General features: G+C 36.0%; 1 protein-coding gene across 6 annotated transcripts in view; it reads left to right on the forward strand.

Annotated features, from left to right (window-relative positions):
- TAX1BP1 (Tax1 binding protein 1) overlaps positions 1 to 21,145 on the forward strand; it is a 54,775-nt gene that overhangs the window by 29,905 nt on the left and 3,725 nt on the right. For 2 of the 6 annotated variants that reach the window (XM_027896551.1, XM_027896541.1), the window contains exons 6-16: positions 1,403 to 1,551; positions 1,675 to 1,765; positions 3,033 to 3,218; positions 6,023 to 6,250; positions 7,604 to 7,750; positions 8,970 to 9,063; positions 10,381 to 10,499; positions 11,707 to 11,832; positions 13,170 to 13,241; positions 15,995 to 16,169; positions 16,457 to 16,605. In XM_027896551.1, coding sequence (XP_027752352.1) covers positions 1,403 to 1,551; positions 1,675 to 1,765; positions 3,033 to 3,218; positions 6,023 to 6,250; positions 7,604 to 7,750; positions 8,970 to 9,063; positions 10,381 to 10,499; positions 11,707 to 11,832; positions 13,170 to 13,241; positions 15,995 to 16,169; positions 16,457 to 16,605 — 1,536 coding nt within the window. The remainder of the gene's footprint in view (positions 1 to 1,402; positions 1,552 to 1,674; positions 1,766 to 3,032; positions 3,219 to 6,022; positions 6,251 to 7,603; positions 7,751 to 8,969; positions 9,064 to 10,380; positions 10,500 to 11,706; positions 11,833 to 13,169; positions 13,242 to 15,994; positions 16,170 to 16,456; positions 16,606 to 21,145) is intronic. The other 4 variants (XM_027896559.1, XM_027896569.1, XM_027896585.1 and 1 more) reach the window with 4 other exon arrangements.

The following is a 21,145-nucleotide window of genomic DNA, read 5'->3' on the forward strand; positions in this document are numbered from 1 at the left end:
TTACAAACTAGTTTAGTGTATAGGAAGTGATTGAGTCATCAGTTAAATTTTCCATTCCTTTCAATTCAACACTCCCTACTCCCCCCCAAAAAAATCATAATGCCCAAACTTCTGTTTGGTTCCTTGTAAAAGTGGGGCTTAATTGTACTTGTGAACAGTGTATTTTGACAATTAATGAGTAAAACCAGTCCTCATTATATTTTATTGTACTTAAAACATTGTTAGTTAGGTTGGAATTTGGCCAGTAGGGGTTCTTCGTAAACTCTGGCTGATGTGTTTCTCTTGATTTAACAGTACAGTCTTGTTATTTCAGGGCATTGAGCTTTGTTTAAAAATAAATAGATGAAGTAGTGTTTTAATCTTTCAAATGTACAGCAGAAAGACAACTTGTACCTTAGTATCTGCACCAACACTTTAAGTCGTATTGTAGTCAGATAGGTTGGTCAGTCTGTCTTTACAGTTTGATTTGTATCACTGTCATAGTTGATACTAAGCTGAACCTTATTGCACTTTGATATCAGGAATAGTGGCATATTATCTCAGTATGTGTGTTCTGCTTTAGTGTTATTAATTTATTTTCTCAAGAAAATAGTATTTTATTGAAAATGATTATTTTCTGGGTTTTTTAAGATGACCTGGCTTTAAGTGGCCATTTTGCTGTGGTGGAGATGACATTTAGCTGCTACTGCCATAGAACATTATGGACATTACTGGAATTAGATAATGCATGTGATACTAGAAGTGGCTTCCCATCTTGTATTTGTCAGTTTTCTGTCAAAGGAATCTGTGCCAAGTGTTGTCATCATCCTCTGTCTCAGCTTCCAGTATCCGAGACATAAATCCCACAATGGTTGCATGAGGTTCCAGGAGCTTTGTGAGACCTTCCACATGTTCCAGCTAGGAGAATGCAGTGTAGTAATCATCTCTATATCATGAATTGTTTCCCCACCCCCTTTTTGTATCTCCTTTTGCCCACAGTTATCTTTACTGTGGCTTGCTTGAGTGGTGTAATTAGACAAATGCAAGCCCTCCTTCTCTTCAAGTAAAACCGAGTACAAAGAGAAATAGAAGTTCTTTATATTTTCTAAACTAGACCGTTTGTTTGCCAGAAGGAAAGAGGCAAAAGATATGAAACAATTTTCTTTGTCCTGTACTCAGAAGTCTTTGGTAGTCTCTGTGTAACCAAACGCACCAAAACAAACTCCTTATTGACCCCCTTGAAATATATATGAACTGTGCATAGCAATATTCAATATATGTGTTCATGTATACTTGAAATAGGCTTATCATACATTCTAGAGAAGAGATCTAATGACCGTATTTTGGCATTAATTCAAATAGCATGTTGTACTTCTGAAGAATCACATTCTCAAATGACATCTATTTGTAATTTTCTTAAAAGAATAATATTCAAGCATCAGAAGCGCTTAAAAGGGAAAATGATGATTTGAAGAAGAAGCATGATGAAGCTGCTTCAAAAGTTCTCCAGCTTGAAGAAGATATCATGACCGTTACTCAAAAAGCCATTGCAAAAGAAACTGAGTTAGACAGGTACTTAGTCTTTTCCTTATCTTCCTTATTTTACTTTTTTTCAAAGGTGAACTAACAATTTTTAATCTATGCGTGGATTTTCTGTATTAATAGTTCTGTACCATTAACTTGTCAATGTTTTAGTCTGAAGGACAAACTGAAGAAAGTGATGCTTGAGAAGGAGCAACTTGAATGTGTGCTAAAGACAGAAAAGGATGAAAAAGAACTTTATAAGGTAACTTTATTGCTTGTACCTGTATACACTGGAATGAAGTGGTTTGAAATAAAGGTAATAATGTTTTATGGGGAAAAAACCTGAATTTGTTAAGGAAGAAAGGAAATGGGTAACTTCTGTGAACAGATCTTTAAGATAGTTATAGATGTTCTCATAAAAAAATGAATGAGGAAACAGCATTTGAATTCATCCCATGACATAAAAAGGTCTCTTAAGAAGGAGAATGGATCAGCAAAATCTGTTATAGCACAGATACAGTAAAAAAACCTAATAGATACTAGTGAAAAAAGTCTTTAGTTATACCATGCATCAGCCAAGGTCGTATTAACACACTTTTTTCTAAGTAAAATACTTCTTACTCATTTACATTCTCTCTTTAGGCTTTGTTTTCTAGGCCCCTATTCTTGAATCTTGTGCGTAATGCTGAGAAGCTTTAGTAGGTTCTATATTGCATTGACTTTTTACTAGCATAGCTGGTTTTTTTTTACTCATACTGAGAGAAACCCATATATAAAATACAGTTCCTCCCCCTCTCCCCCCCAAAAATTAAATGTTAAAATAATGAAATCTTTAGGTTTTATGAAACAAATCAAGTGTATTTAAAAGATTATTTCTCTTCATAGGAAAATGTCATTATTTGACAGGCAGTATTAGATACACAGTAGAAGTCATAAAATCTCAAAACATCTTTTACAAGCATGGAATCCCTTGGTAAATAAGCAGCATAAATCTTATAGTCTGAGTGGAAAACACTTGAGCGCAGCAGCTATCCATCTATCCTTTATTAGGCATAATAGGATATATTTGATGACATTTTAAAAACAGCTCTAGAGTTGCTGAAAGTAGTTTGCTGTTTTTAGAAATAAATACTGCTGATGTAGTCCTGTTTGCTTAGATATTTGCAGGCAGATACTACAAGAAGATTAATTTCTCTTTAGTTCGTCATTTTTCTTTTGCTTGTCCTTAATTGTTCAGCTTTTGTAAAGAGAGGAGTGAATTCTGAATAGCTTAATTTGATGTGGAGAGAAATTAGGGCTTTCACTTCTGTTAAAGTTAGCTGTGGAGTGGAGCTGTTGCGAGGTGATCATGCTGAAAGAATTCCCACCAGAAAGTTTAGGCTGCAGGGCAGTGATATTGCCTGATTTTTCTCTCTACCTGTTTAATCCACCTCAGAGATAAATTAGAATTTAGTGAGCACTTAAATGGACAGGTGAACAGTAGTTCTCCTAACATGGAAGAAGTTTGACATGTTTTAGCATCATTACAGATACACTTGAAGAATACAGAAATAGAAAACACCAAACTAGTAAAAGAAATCCAGACGTTTAAGAATTTGGATGCAAACAAAGAAAACATGATATCGTATTATAAAGAGGAGGTTGGCAGATTACAGCTATTGATAGCTGAAAAAGAAAATATGAAGAAAGCTTTTTTGCTCTCCTCATCAAACAAGGTAAGCATTGCTAATATAATTGGACTGATTTAAATAAACATATCTAAGGTTTTATGTGCTTGACAACAGAAGGGAAGAAGTTGAAGATTTCACCAGGGTTTAGGCTAAAAGGCAGGAGGATTATGGTGTTCTCAGTAGATGCAAAAAATGAGCAAAAAACTGAATTGTGTTTTAGTTTTGCACCTTCTGAGCTTGTTGAGGTCTCTTACATGATGAACTTTGAGATTAACTATGTGTGAAAAAGTAATTTTTGAGCTCAGTAAAAGTGTGTCAGTAAAAGTGGTGTGCTCCTGAGTTGCTTTTAGCTTCATGAAAAAAGAAACAAGATTGAGGAAAAAAGTGCATAAAGTAGCTATCTTATGACTGCAGAAGGTGATAAGAGTGACAGTAGGATTTTGAAGGAAAAGGTCACCTATTACATTATGTGGTAGCATTGTGGTTAGCAAGCATTGCGGTGTAATAGAAGAGTGAAATTGCTGAAGAACTGGTATCTGTGCTGTCCATGGTCCAGGTGGGCTTACTTCAGACTAGTTCTAGTCTGGTGGTATGAATAGATATATTGGGTTTGTGTAGCTTTTGGTAGCGGGGTGGCTTCTGTGAGAAGCTGCTAGAAGCTTCCTTTGAGAGACCCAATACCAGCCAATGCCTGACAGAACCAATGCCAGCGGGCTCCAAGATGGACCCACCACTGGCCAAGGCTGAGCCTGTCTGTGATGGTGGTAGCGCCTCTGGGATAAGAGATGTTTAAGAAGGATGGGTGGTGAAGGGGGAAACTGTGTGAGAGCGATTGCAGCTGAAGAGAGGAGTGAGAACATGTGAGAGGAAGAACTCTGCAGACATCAGGGTTAGTGAAGGAGGGGAAAAGGTTGTTCCAGATGTTGGAGCAAAGGTTCCCCTGCAGCCCATAGTGAAGACCCTGGTGAGGCAGGCTGTTCCCCTGCAGCCCAGGGAGGTTAGTGGTGGAGCCTATGGAGGACCCCATGCCAGAGAAGGTGGATGTGCCTGAAGGAGGCTGTGACCCTGTGGGAGGCCCACAATGGAGATTTGCTGTCAGAACCTATGACCAGATTGGAGCAATCTGTTCCTGAAGGACTCCACCCTGTGCATGGGACCCCCCACTGGAATAGTTCATGAAGAACTGCATCCTGTGGGAAGGACTCTCACAGAAGAATTTTTAGAGGAGTGTCTCACTTGGAAGGGACTCTACACTGGAGCAGAGGAAGAGTGTGAGGAGTACCCTCCTGATGAGAAAGGAATGGCAGAGGCAGGGTGGGATGAACTGACTGCAACCCCCATCCCTCCTATGACGCTGAGCAGGGAGATAGAAAATTCAGCAGAGAAGTTGAGCCCAGGAAGAAGGAAGGGCTTAGGGGGAAGATGTGTTAAAATTTGGTTTAATTTTTCGTTATTCTACTCTGATTTGCTTGGTAATAAATTAGATTAATTTTTCCCTAAAGTTGAGTCTGTTTTGCCCATGACAGTAAGTGCTTAGTGATCTCTCCCTGTCCTTGACCCCAAAGCCTTTAGTATATTCTCCCTCAGCCCAGCTGAGGAGGGGAAGGATATAGCATCTTCGGTGGGCATCTGTCATCCACCCAGAGTAAACACACAATAGAATAACCATTAGGTATTTGTTCCTGATGTACATCATCCTTTTCCATTTCATCCAAAAGGAATGCAGTTTCTGTGCCCTAGGATTGTTCTGTCCTCCGATCTACCATGTGATAGGCAATAATGGAATTGACTGGGAGTTTTGCTTCACAAATATGCTCTTGATCCAAACTGGAGAGTCAGTTTAGACACAGCCTTTGAGGCCAGCATGGGGATATCAGATTACGCAGGCAACTTTATCTTGTGTATGTCGCCAGTCAGTCTTCTCACAGAAAAGCAATTTGGATCTCAAAAGAGTATGAATTGTGTTAAAATAATACGAGTTATGAATGTAAAATTTAAGTGGGAAAGTAGTGCTTTTGAGAAGAGAAATAGCAAGATGATAAAAAGGACATGCTATCTTAAAAAATTACCAAATAGTGGACTAGAGATACCTAGATTTATATCTAGACTCAAGAGTGAGATGATTATGGCATTAGGAAGCCCAGAGGTTGGGAGTACCTTACATAGTAGCTTTTTTTTAATTATCATTTTTATTTTTTTTTTTGTAATCCTGACCACCTTTGAGCAATGAGAGGCTGGTAGTTCAGCTTGGTCACTTGGCTCTTGGGCTGCCCCTATGGAGCTGCAGCAGTGCTTAGTTCTGCATGCTGCAGCTTGCTCTTCATTACTTCTTGTTCTGTGTTCCTTCTGAAAAGCTTGTTTTGCAAGATCTTGGGAAATGGAGTGGTGAGAAAAACATCCTAAAGCTGCTTTACAGTGTTATATGTCAACCAGTTGAAGGCATTTTAAAATCTCTTACTCTGTTGTTACCTGCAGTGTATTACTGTGGAATGAAGTTTCATTTTGAACTGGAGTTCTACAGGGATAAGAAGAGATATCATTCTGGAAAACAGACTTATTTTTGGCATATGTTTAAAGCTGAAAATCCAACAAAATTCCAGTATAGAGAAAATAACCATATTTAAATTTGCCTTTATCTCATAGTGAAATATGTTTGCACGTCGTTGTTGGCAAAGAAGGCAAATGGGGAAAGTGGTACTTGTGTGCTGACTTCTTGATTTAGCGGTTTTACTAAAGCCTCCAGGAAAACTTTGGTTTTTCTTTCAAATGTTTCTAATCCCTATACCAACCTCTATTTAAGCTTTGAATTAAAAGATGATGAGTTCTCTTCCATCTCTTCTCTTTCCTAGGAGGATACAAGTATTTTAAAAGAGCAGCTTCGGAAAGCTGAAGATCAGATTCAGGCTAGCAAACAAGAAGCTGTTCTAATGTCAAAAGAGCTGAGTGATGCAGTAAATGTGCGAGATAAGACGATGGCAGATCTTCACAGTGCACGTCTGGAAAATGAAAAATTTAAAAAGCAACTTGCTGAAGCTTTAGCTGAACTTAAAAAAATCACAACTTTGAAAAATGAACAGGTAAATTGTCAGTATTTAGTACTGAAGTTTATCTATGTTTATAAAACCTGTCAGAGCTGGCTTTACTGATGTTGGGGAATAAAATAGGTTTCTGGGTGATTAATACAAATCATCATCAAATTCTCTTTTGGTATTCAAGATACTACCTTAAATCAAGTGCATGTTAGCTGATTTGGAACATTGGTAAGAAAGGAGGTTTCTGATACTACTTACACTGACTTCTCCCCACATTATGTTCACAGATAATGCAGTATTTATCTGTGTTATTTTGAATCTTCTCCCTCTCTTAATTCTGTTATGTGAGCTACAGTCCCATTAAAAATTAATTCAAATAGGAAAATGGATTGGTAGAGGTTTGGATTGTCTTAAAGTGTTCTTTCCTCATTGATGGATTCTCTTTAATTCTTATGAGTCCTTTCAATATTTGCCGTCAAAGTTAATTTGCTTTAGCATTTGTAAGTATAAAAATATTAATGTAATGGAAACTGCTTTGACTTTCTTAGTCTTGGATAAAAACCTAGTGAGCTAATGTAAGTTTCATCATTTTGACCTAAGTGAGCTTTATACTGGATCTTCCATGACTGCAACTCTATTGGATTAATTTGCTACTAGTATTACAGTAATGATGTAATTGTTTGAAAAAATATATTGAGCTGCACAGTAATTAAAACAGTGCTGTAAGTACGAAGTGAATAGTACAACCCTCAGAAGAACTATTACATTTGAAATGTCAAAGAATTTTGTGGCTTTTTTTCCCAAGAATTTCAGATGTGTACAGTGTCTTTGAAATGCATCCTGAAAGAAGTAGCTGCTCATCTGAATGACTCAAGTTAACAGCAAGTGTCTGAATATGGCATATATCTGGTTGACAAATGCGGTCTGCTTAGCTTGTCTGTCAGTGTTGTTGCTGAACAGAACCACTTCCAGCAGAAGTATAACGAGTGTGAGGGAATACAGTTGTGGTCTGTCCATTTTTGCCATGTGGCTGTACTTGTCTCCAAGATAGCTAGAGCACTTTCTGGAAGATATTCAGACTTGTCCTTAGCATTCAGATTTTGGATACCCATTAACCAGCCTATAGAATAAGAATCTTCTTTAGTGCCCCTGCTATTATACCAGTGCCTGTTTACTCCCTCAGTGTCTCCTGGTTGGAATGAAATTCAGCAGAGATGCTGCCTCTCTGTGCACTACTACTCTATTCTATTCCTTCTCACAAAGAAAGGAGGTATTTCTTCAGTACTTACATGGAGCAATATGCTTTATTTAATTGAGAAAAGGCTTTTGGGGAAGTACTGGTATTTGAGCAAAAGGGAGAACAGTTTCTGACTTTTTAAAAAAAATTTTTTTTTGAAGGAAACTTCAAACACAGTGGAGCAGGAACTGCGCAGAGAAGTTGAAGATCTGAAGCTTCGTCTGCAAATGGCTGCTGACCATTACAAGGAAAAATTCAAAGAATGTCAAAAACTTCAAAAACAAGTAAACAAGTTTACGGAACAAGCAGTAAGTAGAACAGGAGAAATTGCGCTTGTTTTTTTACTAACATTTCAACAACAATTTAATTTCCTTCTGCAAAAACTAATACTTTTTTAAAAGGGATTTAAATATGTGGTAAGCCATTGCTCTTCAATTTAGTATATTCTTCCATAAACCTAAATTACTTCTATGATTTTGTTTAGATAGTTGTCAAAACCAAGCATAGAATTTATAGTAGCTGGTGTGTGAAGAAGCCTAATAGAGTTTGGATGAACCTATAAGCAGTACATTGTTCAGGGAAGAATTTTGATATTGAAGCATAATTAGTGCCTCTCTCCAGTACCACCACAAAAAAACCAACAAAAAACCCCAAATCCAAAAGTGAGGGAAATGGAGAACTTGAAGGAGGATTTAAAAGGGAAGTGGGGTGGGGGGTTTCCACAACACAGTATACAGTTATGTTCCATATGTATTTTGTAGTCTTACCATTCTTCTAAGACTTGTTTCATAAATAAATGAGCCTTTTGCAATGATGATGTGAGTCTTAGGCCACCTTAGTAACTGAATTTGTCAGCCAATTTCAAACAGATTTGAGAGCAGATTTCTTCAAAACTTTGTAAAAAATTAAAGTTGGAGAGGAGTTCAAGGGAAAAGGCCTATGAGCAGTGGCAAGATGTACAAGTGCGAATTCTTAAGACTTCAGTATTTCTCTTATCCACAGAACAAATGGCAAAGTTTTGATCCACAAATTGTTAAAAAAGTCATCTTCTCATCCAGAAGGTCAATGGTGAATGAGGTATCCTATCAGAACATCTGTGGTTTTCCTTAAAAATCTTCCACATCTTTGGCAATGTTGTACATCTTGTAGCAAACACCAGATTTCACTGCTTTCACACCACAAGTCCAGCACTCAGTACTCCATTTTTCTAACAGAATGTTATATTTAAGTTGATGGATTTATGTGTAACTGATTCTCTAGAAAATGAGATTTTTCTAGTAATTTGCTTAGAAATTACTGTTTCTAGGGAAAGAGAACTTTGTCAAGTATGATGATAAAAATCATAGTCTGAGGCAATTTAGGTGTTAGTAGAATTAAATGGTTTTGCATTTTTATTATTACTTGCTGTTTTAATGAGCAGTTCCATCTAGTCCAATTTTGGAGCAAATGGTATTGCAAGATATAACATTACTTTATGCCTGGGCTTTCATTTAATTAAATACCAACCCAAAATTTCTTTTCACAAAGAAAACTGCAGGGCATCAGCAGAAACCGACAGATGCATCTAACACTGATACAGTGACTGCCGTCACTACAAACAAAAAGTTGTCTGCATCTCCAGGTATCAACAGCTTAACTTTTGTCTGCTTTTAATCAGCCTGAAAGTGTTGTCTATGTGAAGTAGTCGCTAATAGTATTTATAGTATAAAGTTAAGTGCACTTTTTTAGTTTAAGCAATAATTAGAAATGTGAAGATTGATCTAAAAATCTTGTCTTTTATGTTCATAAGTAAGTTCATGTATCTTTTAAAAGCAGTTCAGTTCGCTTTAATAATCTCAGTAGGATTGAACTCCTGAATTTCTGCTCAATAGTTAACACAGTTTTACCAAGGTAATAACTAATTTAAAAAAAAAAAATCCTCTCCAAGTTTTCAGTTTGTGTACAATAGCACAATAATCTTACAGTCATGTTATCATGACTGTCCATTGTAGCATTCTACTGTAAAATCAAATCCACTTGAAAGTTCTGATTATGTGATGGCAAGGTCAAGTGTACCAACTATTTTCATGTTTTATAGGCACTAGTTATTTAGTAGAAAACGTTTAACTAAGTTTATGATTTTTATGAACTATTAAGGTATTACAAAAATAATCTTCTAAAACTTAGACATCTAATAGGTTGAAACTAAGGTAGAAATCCTTCACTGTGAGAGTGGTGAGGCATTTGAACAGGCTTCCCAATGGAATTGTGCGTGCCCTATCTCTGAGGTGTTAAAGGCCAGGTTGGATGGGGTTCTGAACAACCTGGTCTAGTGGATGATGTCCGTGCCCATGGCAGGGGGGTTTGGAACTAGATGATCTTTAAGGTTCTTTCCAACTGAAACTGTTCAGTGTTTTTATTATTCAGTTTAAATAGATAAATGCCAGTAAATGCTGAATAATTTTTTTATGTTAGTTTATAATTCATAGATTCTTGCTGTTTGTAGAGACTGTAGTTTGTAATTTCTGCAATTTCCTGCTGTCTAAAGTAAATACAGTAGAAGTGTTTCTTAAAACCTACAATCCCAGCAAGCTCAGTTATAATATGGGATGAAGTGGTGTGCTGAGGCAGTTCATGTTTTTATGTTAGAATCAGGTATTTAGAATGATATCATAACATATTCTGCAGTTTATTTTCTTTTGTGGGAAAGTAGATGTATATATGTATTTATGTTCACCTCCAGTGTGTAGAACTGAACACAGACATGCCAGTAGGATTGCTGAACTTATGTAGCACTGGCCACGTTATGCGGATTGTCTCTGGTTAATCATTTGCTTGGATAACATGGGGAACTCTGTTCTTGGTGCACTGTCAAATCTGGACTGTCTTCTCTCTTATACAAACTTTATTTATGGAACAAAAAAAATCAGTGTTCTTGCTTTTTCTTCAATGTTCACAGTTAGCCCCATTTCATCCGACATAGTTTCGGAATTCGCAGTAAAGGAACAAGTACGTGAAATGAATAAAGAAATTGCTGAGAGAGCAGAGAAGTATAAGAAATGCAAGCAAATGTTGGCAGTAAGTAAACGGCTTCTTCAAAAAGCTGAACAAAATGTAGCTATAGGTGCTAAGTCTTAAAACCACAAAGCCTACCCAGCTGAGTTGCCCTCCTTGTTTGTGTGATACACTGATTACGGTAAAAATCTTAGCATTGAAAACATATTTTTATTAAGTTGGCTCTTGACTACCTGTGGTGTTAGAGAGTCAAGACAAGGACCCCTCAGGAAAACCCAGGTGCAGTAAAACAAATGAGCAAAACAAGGTTGTGAATAAGGTTATCTTCTCACATAAAGTGTGATAAAGAAACCAAATACAGCATGTTGTTGCAAGCCAGCTGATGTTTGGAATAAGTATAGCAGGGCTGATCTGATATGCTGTCCAAGTGTAGTAACTTCTCCATATCTGTCATGGCTTTTACAGTGATTTGACATCTGAGTGGGCTCAGTCATACATAAAGGGGTTTATGTACCAGACCAAAGTTGGCACTAGTAGTGCTGTAGCCACAATAGTAATACTCTTCAAAAGAATAATACTCTTCAGGTATCAGTACCTGTCAGTTCTAACCTGATTTTTATTTAACCAGTTTGGGGGTGTGTGTGATGATGGAGTATTGCATCAGTGATGCTGGTGAAAAGTTGACAACAGTTTAGGAAATGCTTTCGGGGGGGGGGGGGGCTTGTCTCTTTTCATCTTTTTTCTTTTTATTTATCACAATGATATGATTCTATTGTAATAAGTTCTCCAGGATGTAATAACTGTCCTGTAATTCTGCTCATAACCCTGCGCATGGAGAACCTGCATTGGCTTCTGCCGGCTATTTCTGCCATATTGATGTTTGAGGAAAGCTTTGCCTTTGACCTTCTGGATGAAAGATATTTAAGTTGTAAAAGTTGCTTGGGGAAAGATTTTGTATTGAAGTGAGATACTTGGAAGAATAATCATGAGTAGTAGTATTAGGGTTCAAAGAAACTTGAAACCATGAAGCTAAAGAGGAATATCAACTTCTTGAAAAGTCAAGAAAAAAAAAGCGTATTCAACATTATTTATACAATATTCAGTGGTCCTGACCCCTTCAAAAGTCTTGAGTCAGGCTTGATTTCTTGGAAAAGCCATTTTTAAATGGTCTCATTCTAAAAGCATAGTTAATATGGTGACCTTGTTGGGGGTGGGAGGGGAAATCTTCTGAAATTATAAATATTTCATGCCATGATATAAACTACTTTAGGAAGAGAAGATGAAATGCAGTGTTTATGCTGATGAACTGGCTAAACTGGAGCTGAAGTGGAAAGAACAAGTGAAAATCAATGAAGGTATAAAATTGCAGCTAGCAGCAATGGAGGATCAGTATAAAGTAAGTTAAATATTTTGTTTATGACAATGAATGGTTACCTATTCTTAACATAGTCACTTATTTCTGATAGTTCAAGTAATGAAGAATTTTAATGGAGAAAGCACACTAATTGTATGTTTACTGTTAATAGAAACTCTGGTTTGGACTTCTAGAAACAACGCAGTCTTTTAATGTTTTTTTAAAAATAAGAGAGATCTGCTAAGTATACTCTCAGATGGCAATCAGTCTTTTAATACTGTGGATTTAGACAAACCTTTAAATGATTTTAATCTCGTATTATGAGAAAAAAAGGGCAAGAGATTTCTATTTTCCTGCTGCTTACTGTAGTACTAACAGGAATATTGATTGGTGTATTTGTCTAAAATCTTCATATTGCATGTAGCACTACCAGTGTAGCAATGTCTTAATGCATTTTATATGAATTAAGTAGAGAGAAGATGAACGATACGTTGTTTTTAAAATCATTATACTTTGGAGGATCTCAGCAATAGTCTTGGTACCAGTGAGGTAACACATTCACCAGGAAGTCAAGCATAATGGGCAGCTTTAGCAGACAAGAGGTTATGTGATCAGTAATGCTTATGTCGAATTAACTTTTTAGGTCAGTAGGGATAAGAGCAACAAATGTCTGTAAGACCAGCTTTTATGCTGGTTCTCGGTGTAATGGTGATAGTGCTTTTGACAGGATAGTTGCTCATTTTTTGCCAATTGTGATGAGCAGTGAACTGAACTGGAACTGCACTGGTTCTACTACAAACACCTTTTCATTAGAAATTACAGTACTTTCTGTTTATAAAATGCTGAATTACTCTACAGTTTGTTTCAGCACTTTGTAGGCCATTCTTTTCTGACACTGAAGCTCTAATTTCAATTTTATAAAATGCACAACTCTTTCCAGTTTATTTTCTTTTACTAATTAGCAGTGATCAGTTGCGATGCATAATTCAGTTTGAAATAAGTTTTAACTTTTCAACAGCAGGCATAATAAATAATTGGTTTCACAATTGAAAGCGTTTTGTCTGCAATTAAAAACTTGTTATCATTCAGGGGGGTGCAGGTGGTGGAGAAAAAGCAAGTTTGTCTTCCCCAGTCAGAAGATTTTGCTCCCTTGACCTGAGCTAGGAGAGGGAATTTCAGAATTTAAAAAAATTTGTGAGAATTGTTGGGTTTATTTGCAGTAGCGCTGGATGTTGCATATAACTGTAGTAGATGAAACTATTTCCATCTAACGATGAACTTAATCAGAGAACTTTGTTTTCACATTACAACATGGATTTACTAATAGTGAAAGAGTTTGTATCCACTAATACAGGAATCTTAAACTTCTTTTCATGTAGATTCAGCTGGCAGAAAAAGAGAGACGAATAAAGGAACTGGCATCACAGTTGGAACTCTTTACCAGTGAGAAGGTATTGTCAGACATTCTGAAATATTAATGCTAATGTTGAAGTACCTCTAGGGTATTATGTGGCAATTAATGAAAGCTGAGTTTTACTGAAAAGTGAAATAATAAAATGTCCTTATTACGTTCAGATAGTATTATGTGATATTGTGCAAAAGTTAGGATTGTTCCTTAAAACTTTATTTTTATTTGACTTCTTTAAAATTCCAGTATGAACAGGTACTTAGTAAAACCAGGGATTTTCATACCGATAAACTAAGTTAATCTTTCACATTAAGCTAGTTAACTGTTTTGTAAAATTCTAGATTGTCAAATGGTATTTACTTTATCTTTTTTTTTTAACTAAGAATGTAATTTTTAATAGATCTCTTATATTTTTCCAGTTCAAAAGAAAGCAAATAAAAATTTAAGTTTCGATGAGTCTAATTTAACTGGAGGGAGTGATTTGAAACACAGTCCATAAGAACAACAATAGTAATAATAATAATAATGTATGGATCTTATAAAAGCTTGGAACTTTGTTTACCAAATTTATAGATATTTACATTACAAAGAAGAATCAAGTGCCTTGCTAGACTGGAACCACCACGATTTAAAAGATTAAGCATGTGATAGTAAACAGCTTCTCAATTTATGCTCCATTATCAGTGTTTGTTTATAAATGTCATGAAACATAGCTTGCTAAAAATGTTCATTTACTGCCTCTTCAAACCTATAAAATTACGTTGTTTCTATTTTATTTACATAATTGGATAGACTTTGATTTTTTTAAATTTTTTTCTTAAATCAGTCTCTACCCTAGCTATCCAACTTCTAGCTAAGGCTATTTTGCAGCACTTGTTTACAGTCACTTGATCTACATTCTGTTTTAACATTAATCTTATGTGATGCTAAAATTAAAATATTAATGCCGCAGCCTCTCATTTTAAACTACTTCCACATTGCATAAGAAATTGGTTTTAAAAAGGAAAATTTTAATTTCATTGCTAATTAATTGTTTCTGCTTTGTATTGAGTAAGATGAATTATTTAGATTTTGCATACTCACTAAAATTTTAAGATATAATCCTCGCTTTTTAACCCTCATGATTTTAATCATGTGTGCATTTCAGTTTATAAATCTTAAGTAATGTTAGCATAACTTATGTCATATCTAAAGGAGGATGTTAAGGAGAAATTCCATTGTCCTGTATTAGAAGGTTTTTTTTAAAAAGAAAACAGATTCTACTGTGTTTATGGCAAGTGCTCCAAAAAAGAGCACTTTCTGTAAGCTGGCTTAACATTTGTAGATACCACTTTTTTGCTGTTTGAAAATGATGTTGCTGTTGAAGTTTTTTTATGTCTGAAACCTGATAGTACTTATATAACAATAGATGTAGAATTTCCATCTTCACAGAATCATAGAATGGTTTGAGTTGGAAGGCTACTTAAAGATCATTCAGTTCCAACCCCCCTGCCATGCTATCCACTGCATGAAGTCTTTTTGCATTGGAGTATTACTTTGTTTTGCTTTCATAGTAATTATTGCAGAGTTGTTACTGATTTTTGCATTTTCCTGTTCAAGAGGTCTGAAGTTTACCTGTTTGCAAGACAAAAAATATTGAGTTGTTCCTTTTAGTAACAGACTTTTTAATTCTCACATAGTTGAATCAGTAATTGAAGCCCTGGTTTTAAGTTTCAATTTAAAGTCTTTTGTGGAAAAGATGCTCTTCAATTTGTGAGGGTTTTATTAACATTACATCAGTAAATATTAAACATGAACCCAGAGAACCCAGAAGAAAATGCTAACCAGAAAGAACAAAATTACTGGAAATCATATCTCCCTTAGCAGTCCCAATTTCTTAATTATTATTTTCATATTTAGATCTCAGAATTTTTTGCTTGGTTCTGACATTAAATGGCATATTCCTTTTCATATTCTTGGCATACTGCTCTCTATCCCTTAACCCATTTTGATGAATGGAAGGATGAGAAAGACTTTTTGATAAATTACAGCTGATGCACAACACTTAAGTCACTTTAACTCCTGTGTTTTACCATATATATTGGCTTGGAGTTTTAATGGTTTATAAGTTATAAAATCTCTTTTATAGTTTGTAATTATTATCGTATTTATGGTTTATATGCAAGAGTCTAGAATTTTAAGTGTACTAAGTTTTTGAAAAGTTCTGTTTGAGCATTTCTGAAAGAATATTGTCTTTCTGATACCAAGATTGCTGTTGAGTATCAGAAGGCATCCAGTGCAATGTACTTAGGAGTTCTATAAATGTCTGCCACTCATGAATTCATATGGAATTACGTTAAGTATGTACATATATGTGCTCCACATAGTAAAATGCTGCATTCTTGAGTGGGATGGTGTGATATGAAAAATAAGAATTATTTTATTTTTAATTGTAACTTTTAAAAACTTCTCTCACTGCACGTTATCTCTAGTTGTGATTGTTAATCTACCCATTGTTTACTGATTTAGCAAAAAACGTCCCAGTTGTTAAAAGAATGCAGATACTTCTTGAAACTTCTGGCAGTTCTGTTTATGTAATTTGAAGAAAAAATAGTATTTCTTCTAAAATATCTTATTTGTATTTTCTTCATTGACTATTTTTGACATGTATGGTATACTTGGCATTAGATCAAGAGGAAAAGACAATAGGGAGGATAGCAGATTTTTTTTTTTTTTTAATAAACCATATTTCATAACTGTTTCAAATTTTGCTAATACTCCATAGGTTAATTGCATTTTAAACTTTACATTATTTAGGAACTTGGCAGGACACCGGGAGATCAAGCTGGAAGGATGATGGAAGGACAGATTTCACAGCAGGCATTACATTTTCGCAACCCATATTCAGAGGAAAACGGACCAGTTCCTGCAGTGCCAAGTAGGCTTCCAGTACTGCAGTATGGAAACCCTTATGCAATTCAAGAAAGAAGAGGTAAGTAAATTTTACACACCTCACCTCCAATATAATTTCTACCTCACTGTTTCTGAAGCAGTGCCTCATTTAATGCAGGTTTAAATAGGTTTAACAGAGCCTTTACTGATTGATGAACATGAGTAAAGTGGCTTTACTGATGAGAATAAATAAGTTAGTTTTAAACACCTTTGCAAAAAGGTGATTTCTCTGTTATCCTTTTATATTATCTGAACAAAAAATGTGTTTAACTCTTGATTTTTTAAAGGTAAGGTTGAATAAAGATGCCCTAATTAATTTTTCTTCAGATGGAGCAGATGGTGCTTTTAATCCTGATGAGATCCAAAGACCACCTGTTAGAACTGCCTTTTGGGAGCTGGAAGATGATGTAGTGTGTAGCCAACCTTCACGCAATCTCAGTCGGCCTGATGGTTTAGAAGATCCTGAGGACAGCAATGCAAGTTACCTTTTTTTATTATTTTTTTTCTCCTTGAGAAGTTTACTAATGAGTTGTCAAGAGTTTTACATAGGTTTTTGGTATCTGATAAGCCTGATTTATTGTTATGTAAATCCAGAACTGATTTTTCTTTTCCCTGAAAAATGTTTTAGATGAATTTTGCTTGCTTTGAGGGAGAAAACTCTGCACATCTATTTATCATATTTATCGTACTTGTTCCCCTAATCTCTTCAGTTACTGACAGCTTATTTTGTTATTAGGACAGTAGCTTCTTAATCTTTTTAAGTACTAAAGTGGAAAAATACAAGTAATCTGAACTCATGGTTTTTCTCCTCTGTGGTAGAATGAGAGCTCAATACGTAGCCACATGTTACTCATTTTATTATATGAATGTGGGAACTAATTTGTAACAAAACAAATAAAAATGTAAAGAATTCAGATACCAATATTTTCAGTTAAATGCTGAATGTAAATTGGTATCCTTTTAGATACTTTAATCTATTAATATTTTGTCTTCTGCATATCTGTATTTATTAATTTCCATTTTCAGTGCTTTTTGCTGTTGGACATGTATTTGGAAGAGCCAGTTGACTTATCTAAAGCTGATTAAACTGAAAGTGATACATTATCACTGATTTTTTTTTAGGGCTTTGTATGTTTTAGGTGGAAACTGGTTAGCTTTTTTTTTTTAGTACAGTTAACTGGTACATATATTCTGGCATAAAAAAATTGGCTTCTGTAATAAACTGGACTGTATGTCTTCATTTGAACAGGAACAGACCTATTACTCTTTCTTATTTCAAGTACTCTTACACCTTCAAAAATATTAAACAAGAAATACTTTTCTGCAAAGTATTGTGCTCTTTGCAAGTACAGTGGTATCATGACCTGTTTCTCATTTAGTCTAGTTTGCCACATTTAATTGCTATTAACCTTTGCAGAAACTGATCAGTGTTCAGACAGGCATGATTTTAGCCCTGGTGCTCAGCACCTATAATGGAGAAAAATGTATTTCTCCCTCCTACCTTTTGCTCCCAATGTCCATTACTGTGAATAATTAGAGAAACTGTCAGAACTTTTGCAGCCTGTTCAAGATCTAGAATTTGAGCTTAATGCTGTTCCCCACCTTCACCTCACATTTTGCATATTTAATCTGATCATTCTTGACGTAGCTATTACATCTGACAAGCTCTTCTCTTCTTTAGTCGTCTGCTGCAGTTTAATTAGCAGGGTGTTCTCTCTGATCTATGTGCTTTGCCCTCTTGCAAACCCAAGAGAAACAGTGCTAGAGTCTTGTGCTCATTTGCAGACACATCTTGGATTTTTGTAATGAGGTGGAATATAACAGGCTTAAATAAAGTTCAGCTTGAGAAAAGGTGCCTTTAAATCAAATAATTCGTAGCTTTATTTTTTTAGTTGCAATTGAGAATCGGTTACTTTCTCCTCACCCAGATAGACTGTATAAGTAGTGTACAAATTTACCTGGAAATGAGAAGCTGCAGGAATCTTTCTAGGAAGACTTAGTAATACGCCAAAGATAAAACAGTTCTAAGGCAGGATGTAAAGAGGTAACCACAGAAAACTTCCACATATGTAGGTGTTTGATTATAAAGAAGAGTCTGTCATTTGTGGGGAAGAAACAGTAAATATAAAATAATAAATATGAAGAGGTTATAATTTCTTGGAGTGTTTTTTAAAATAAGCTATTAAAGATGTAGTTCTCTGCATTTTTCAACCAGCAGGATGTAGAGCCTTTTGCTGGAGGAGGATTCCCTCCCAGAAGAAAAGGATTACTAGGCTTGCTGCTTTGTTTAAAATACCACCGTTGTATGGACTTCTGCTATCCCGGTCTCCACATTCCTATTACTGCATGTAATATTAGTTTAAGAAATTAAAGGTGTCATAGTCACTTCCACCACTTCATGGCTGTTTTGGTACTGGTTTACCTGTGATAATGAACACGTCTACTTTATTTATCTAAGGTGACAGATCTTTTGAACCATGAAGAGGTGAAAGTGACTACAACAGCCTTAATTTTGTAAACTAATAAAACACAAGATGTGCAAATATATCAGAATTTTTGTGCTGTTGTGTTCCAATAATTTTTCTCCAAAAACTTTGTTCCTTATTGAAAATGTCCCTTAAAGGAATCGGCACTTCCATGTCTTTGGTTGACAAAAATGAGTTCTGTATGACTTGCAGATGTTCAGAATCTGCCTAGCTTTGGGTTTTGGAATTCCTAGGGCAATTAAACTATGATTTCTGAGAGGGATAAGCTGGTCTGTGTTAATCATGCCAGATGAGCATGTGCACAGTGGTGATTTTGTGTGGAATACCTGACTTGCCACAGGTTCCTGCTGTCATCTACTCGACACTAACTTTCCATTTGCTCATGCTCCCATAATTGACGAAAATGTAATCATTTGGAGCAAAGAATTTCTAGCAGTACAGGAGAGATCCATAAACAACACACACACACATATATATATTTAATACTAAAGTGTGAGTTTTAGGAATGTAGTCCTGATTACAGTTGGCAGAAAGCCCAGAATAATTATCCTGAGACTATTAAACAATGTTGTTAGTTGCAGTGAATTTATGGGGAATGGAGAGCGTAACCCTTGGCAACTGAGAATCAGGTCACCTATTTTTTGAGATGACTCCAAAATGACCTTTCTTCTTGCAAAAAAACCCACTATGCATTATTAGCAGTTGGCTGACAGGGTCAGATCACAGGAGACATAAAAGGAGCAATTGGTATCCTCTGGGAGACCAGAGTTCTTGTAGAGAGGTCAGTGGGCCCAAAGGAGTCAGTTTGATTACAGTCCCACAGCAGAGCTGAGTCCCAGAAAGAAAATGTTTGTGGTCTTCTTCCTAGTGTACCTGTACTCTGTCAGTGGTGTGTCTGTTCATTTGTTGTTTAAGGCTTAAGATGGGCATCAGATCTTTACTGCTGCTTGTTAAAATGATCTGTAGAACTTGGGGATGGGGATTGTTCAAGTCTGTGGTTTTGTACTGTGTCACACAGCCTTTTAATTTCTGTTTGGCAATCATGAAACTGCTTACAATAGTAATTATGAAAGCAGTTCTTGAGACAAAATTGGTTGGCTTCGGTAAAACTGGGTGAGTTGCACCTATTTCTGACAGCTAATGTCTGGCTTTTCCTTCTTCCTCTTTTAGTGGTAAACCCCCTCTTTTTTACCGTGCTTTAATGTGCAATACTGTATTTGTCTTTATGATTCATTTAATCAGTGGAACTCACTGTAGCAATTTTTTAAAGAGGCAAAGTCCAGTGATAATAGTGAAGTCTTCATTTAAAGGCATCCTTTACAATTCCTTAACCTAATTATCCAGACTTCTGAGTTCAAAAGGCCTGGCACTTGTTATGCTACGTAACCACAGTTCCAGCCTGTGGGTACGTGGTATCAGTCGCTTTTCCTAAGGAGCTGAGGCAACATATCAACTGTATTATATCACTGCAGGGCACTGTAGAGGTTTTGGACTAAGAATTTGCAGCCATGTCCCTGGTCATCAGTCTAGACTGCAAGAAAGATGGCCCTGGGTCTACACGAAGGGCAGAATAAACTGTTTGTTTTTCAAAATCTGTAATATGGGCCTCCATCCATGTAACTTGGATGACTGAACCATGGGGTCTCAAGAGTAAGCTGGTGCCTGTGCTTAAAATACAGCATAGGCAAAGCCATTGAGGCCTGGTATCCCAGCAGCTGTCAAACTCCTGTAAAGCAGCTTCAACTAACCTTCTTATTTTGGCTTTTGAGCCTTCAGGGGATGATGGTTTGTTTTACCAGGCTAAACAGAGTGACCGGTGTTTAAGTGTCAGGTTGAAAAGCATATGTGACATCATTTATAAGAATAAAGAATGGGTGGTTGGTTATCCTAGCTGGAGAAACTGGACACTAAGTGACTGTGAACCAAAATGAGTAGGATCTGTCCTCCATTCATAGAGTTCTCCCTTTTACACGGAACACTTTAGAGTTTTGTCCATCTGAAGTGACAGAAATAGACAGCTATTGGAGTCCAATACAATGGGACCTTCTCTGAGTTTTCCAGAGGTTCCAGTTTACCCCAGGGCAGTGTATGAAAATGTTTAGTTCTTGGTGACTGTTTACTGTAAATTATAATTAGAATAGCTGGGAAATACTCTCAGATAAAAGTCTCGTTGTTGCTGTTTGACCATTCCTTGGTTACACAGTAATTTCTGTAACATGCACTGTGAGGTCAGCTAAATACAGAGACATTTGCATTCTTCTGGTTTGGGTTAGGCATCACAAAAGGTTAAGAACTGATCTTTACAACTTGGTTAAGAGAAAAAGTACACTGAAGAGACAGACTTTCCATATCTTAGCAGAGTAATATCAGTACATACATAATACTGTCATTCTTATAGGGTGCCCAGGTCAGAAGCTGCTATAAGGAACACACAGTATGATTTTTACAGTTAATTGAACTGGGTCATGAGAAAGCTGTAGCCTTAGTATATTCCAAACTTAAATGTTACTTTGATGTGCACTTGCCTTTT

This window comes from Empidonax traillii, unplaced genomic scaffold (genome assembly GCF_003031625.1).
Source record: "Empidonax traillii isolate 1590-97213 ecotype Southwest subspecies unplaced genomic scaffold, ASM303162v1 scaffold17:size2698205, whole genome shotgun sequence".
NCBI classification, from domain to species: Eukaryota; Metazoa; Chordata; class Aves; order Passeriformes; family Tyrannidae; genus Empidonax; species Empidonax traillii.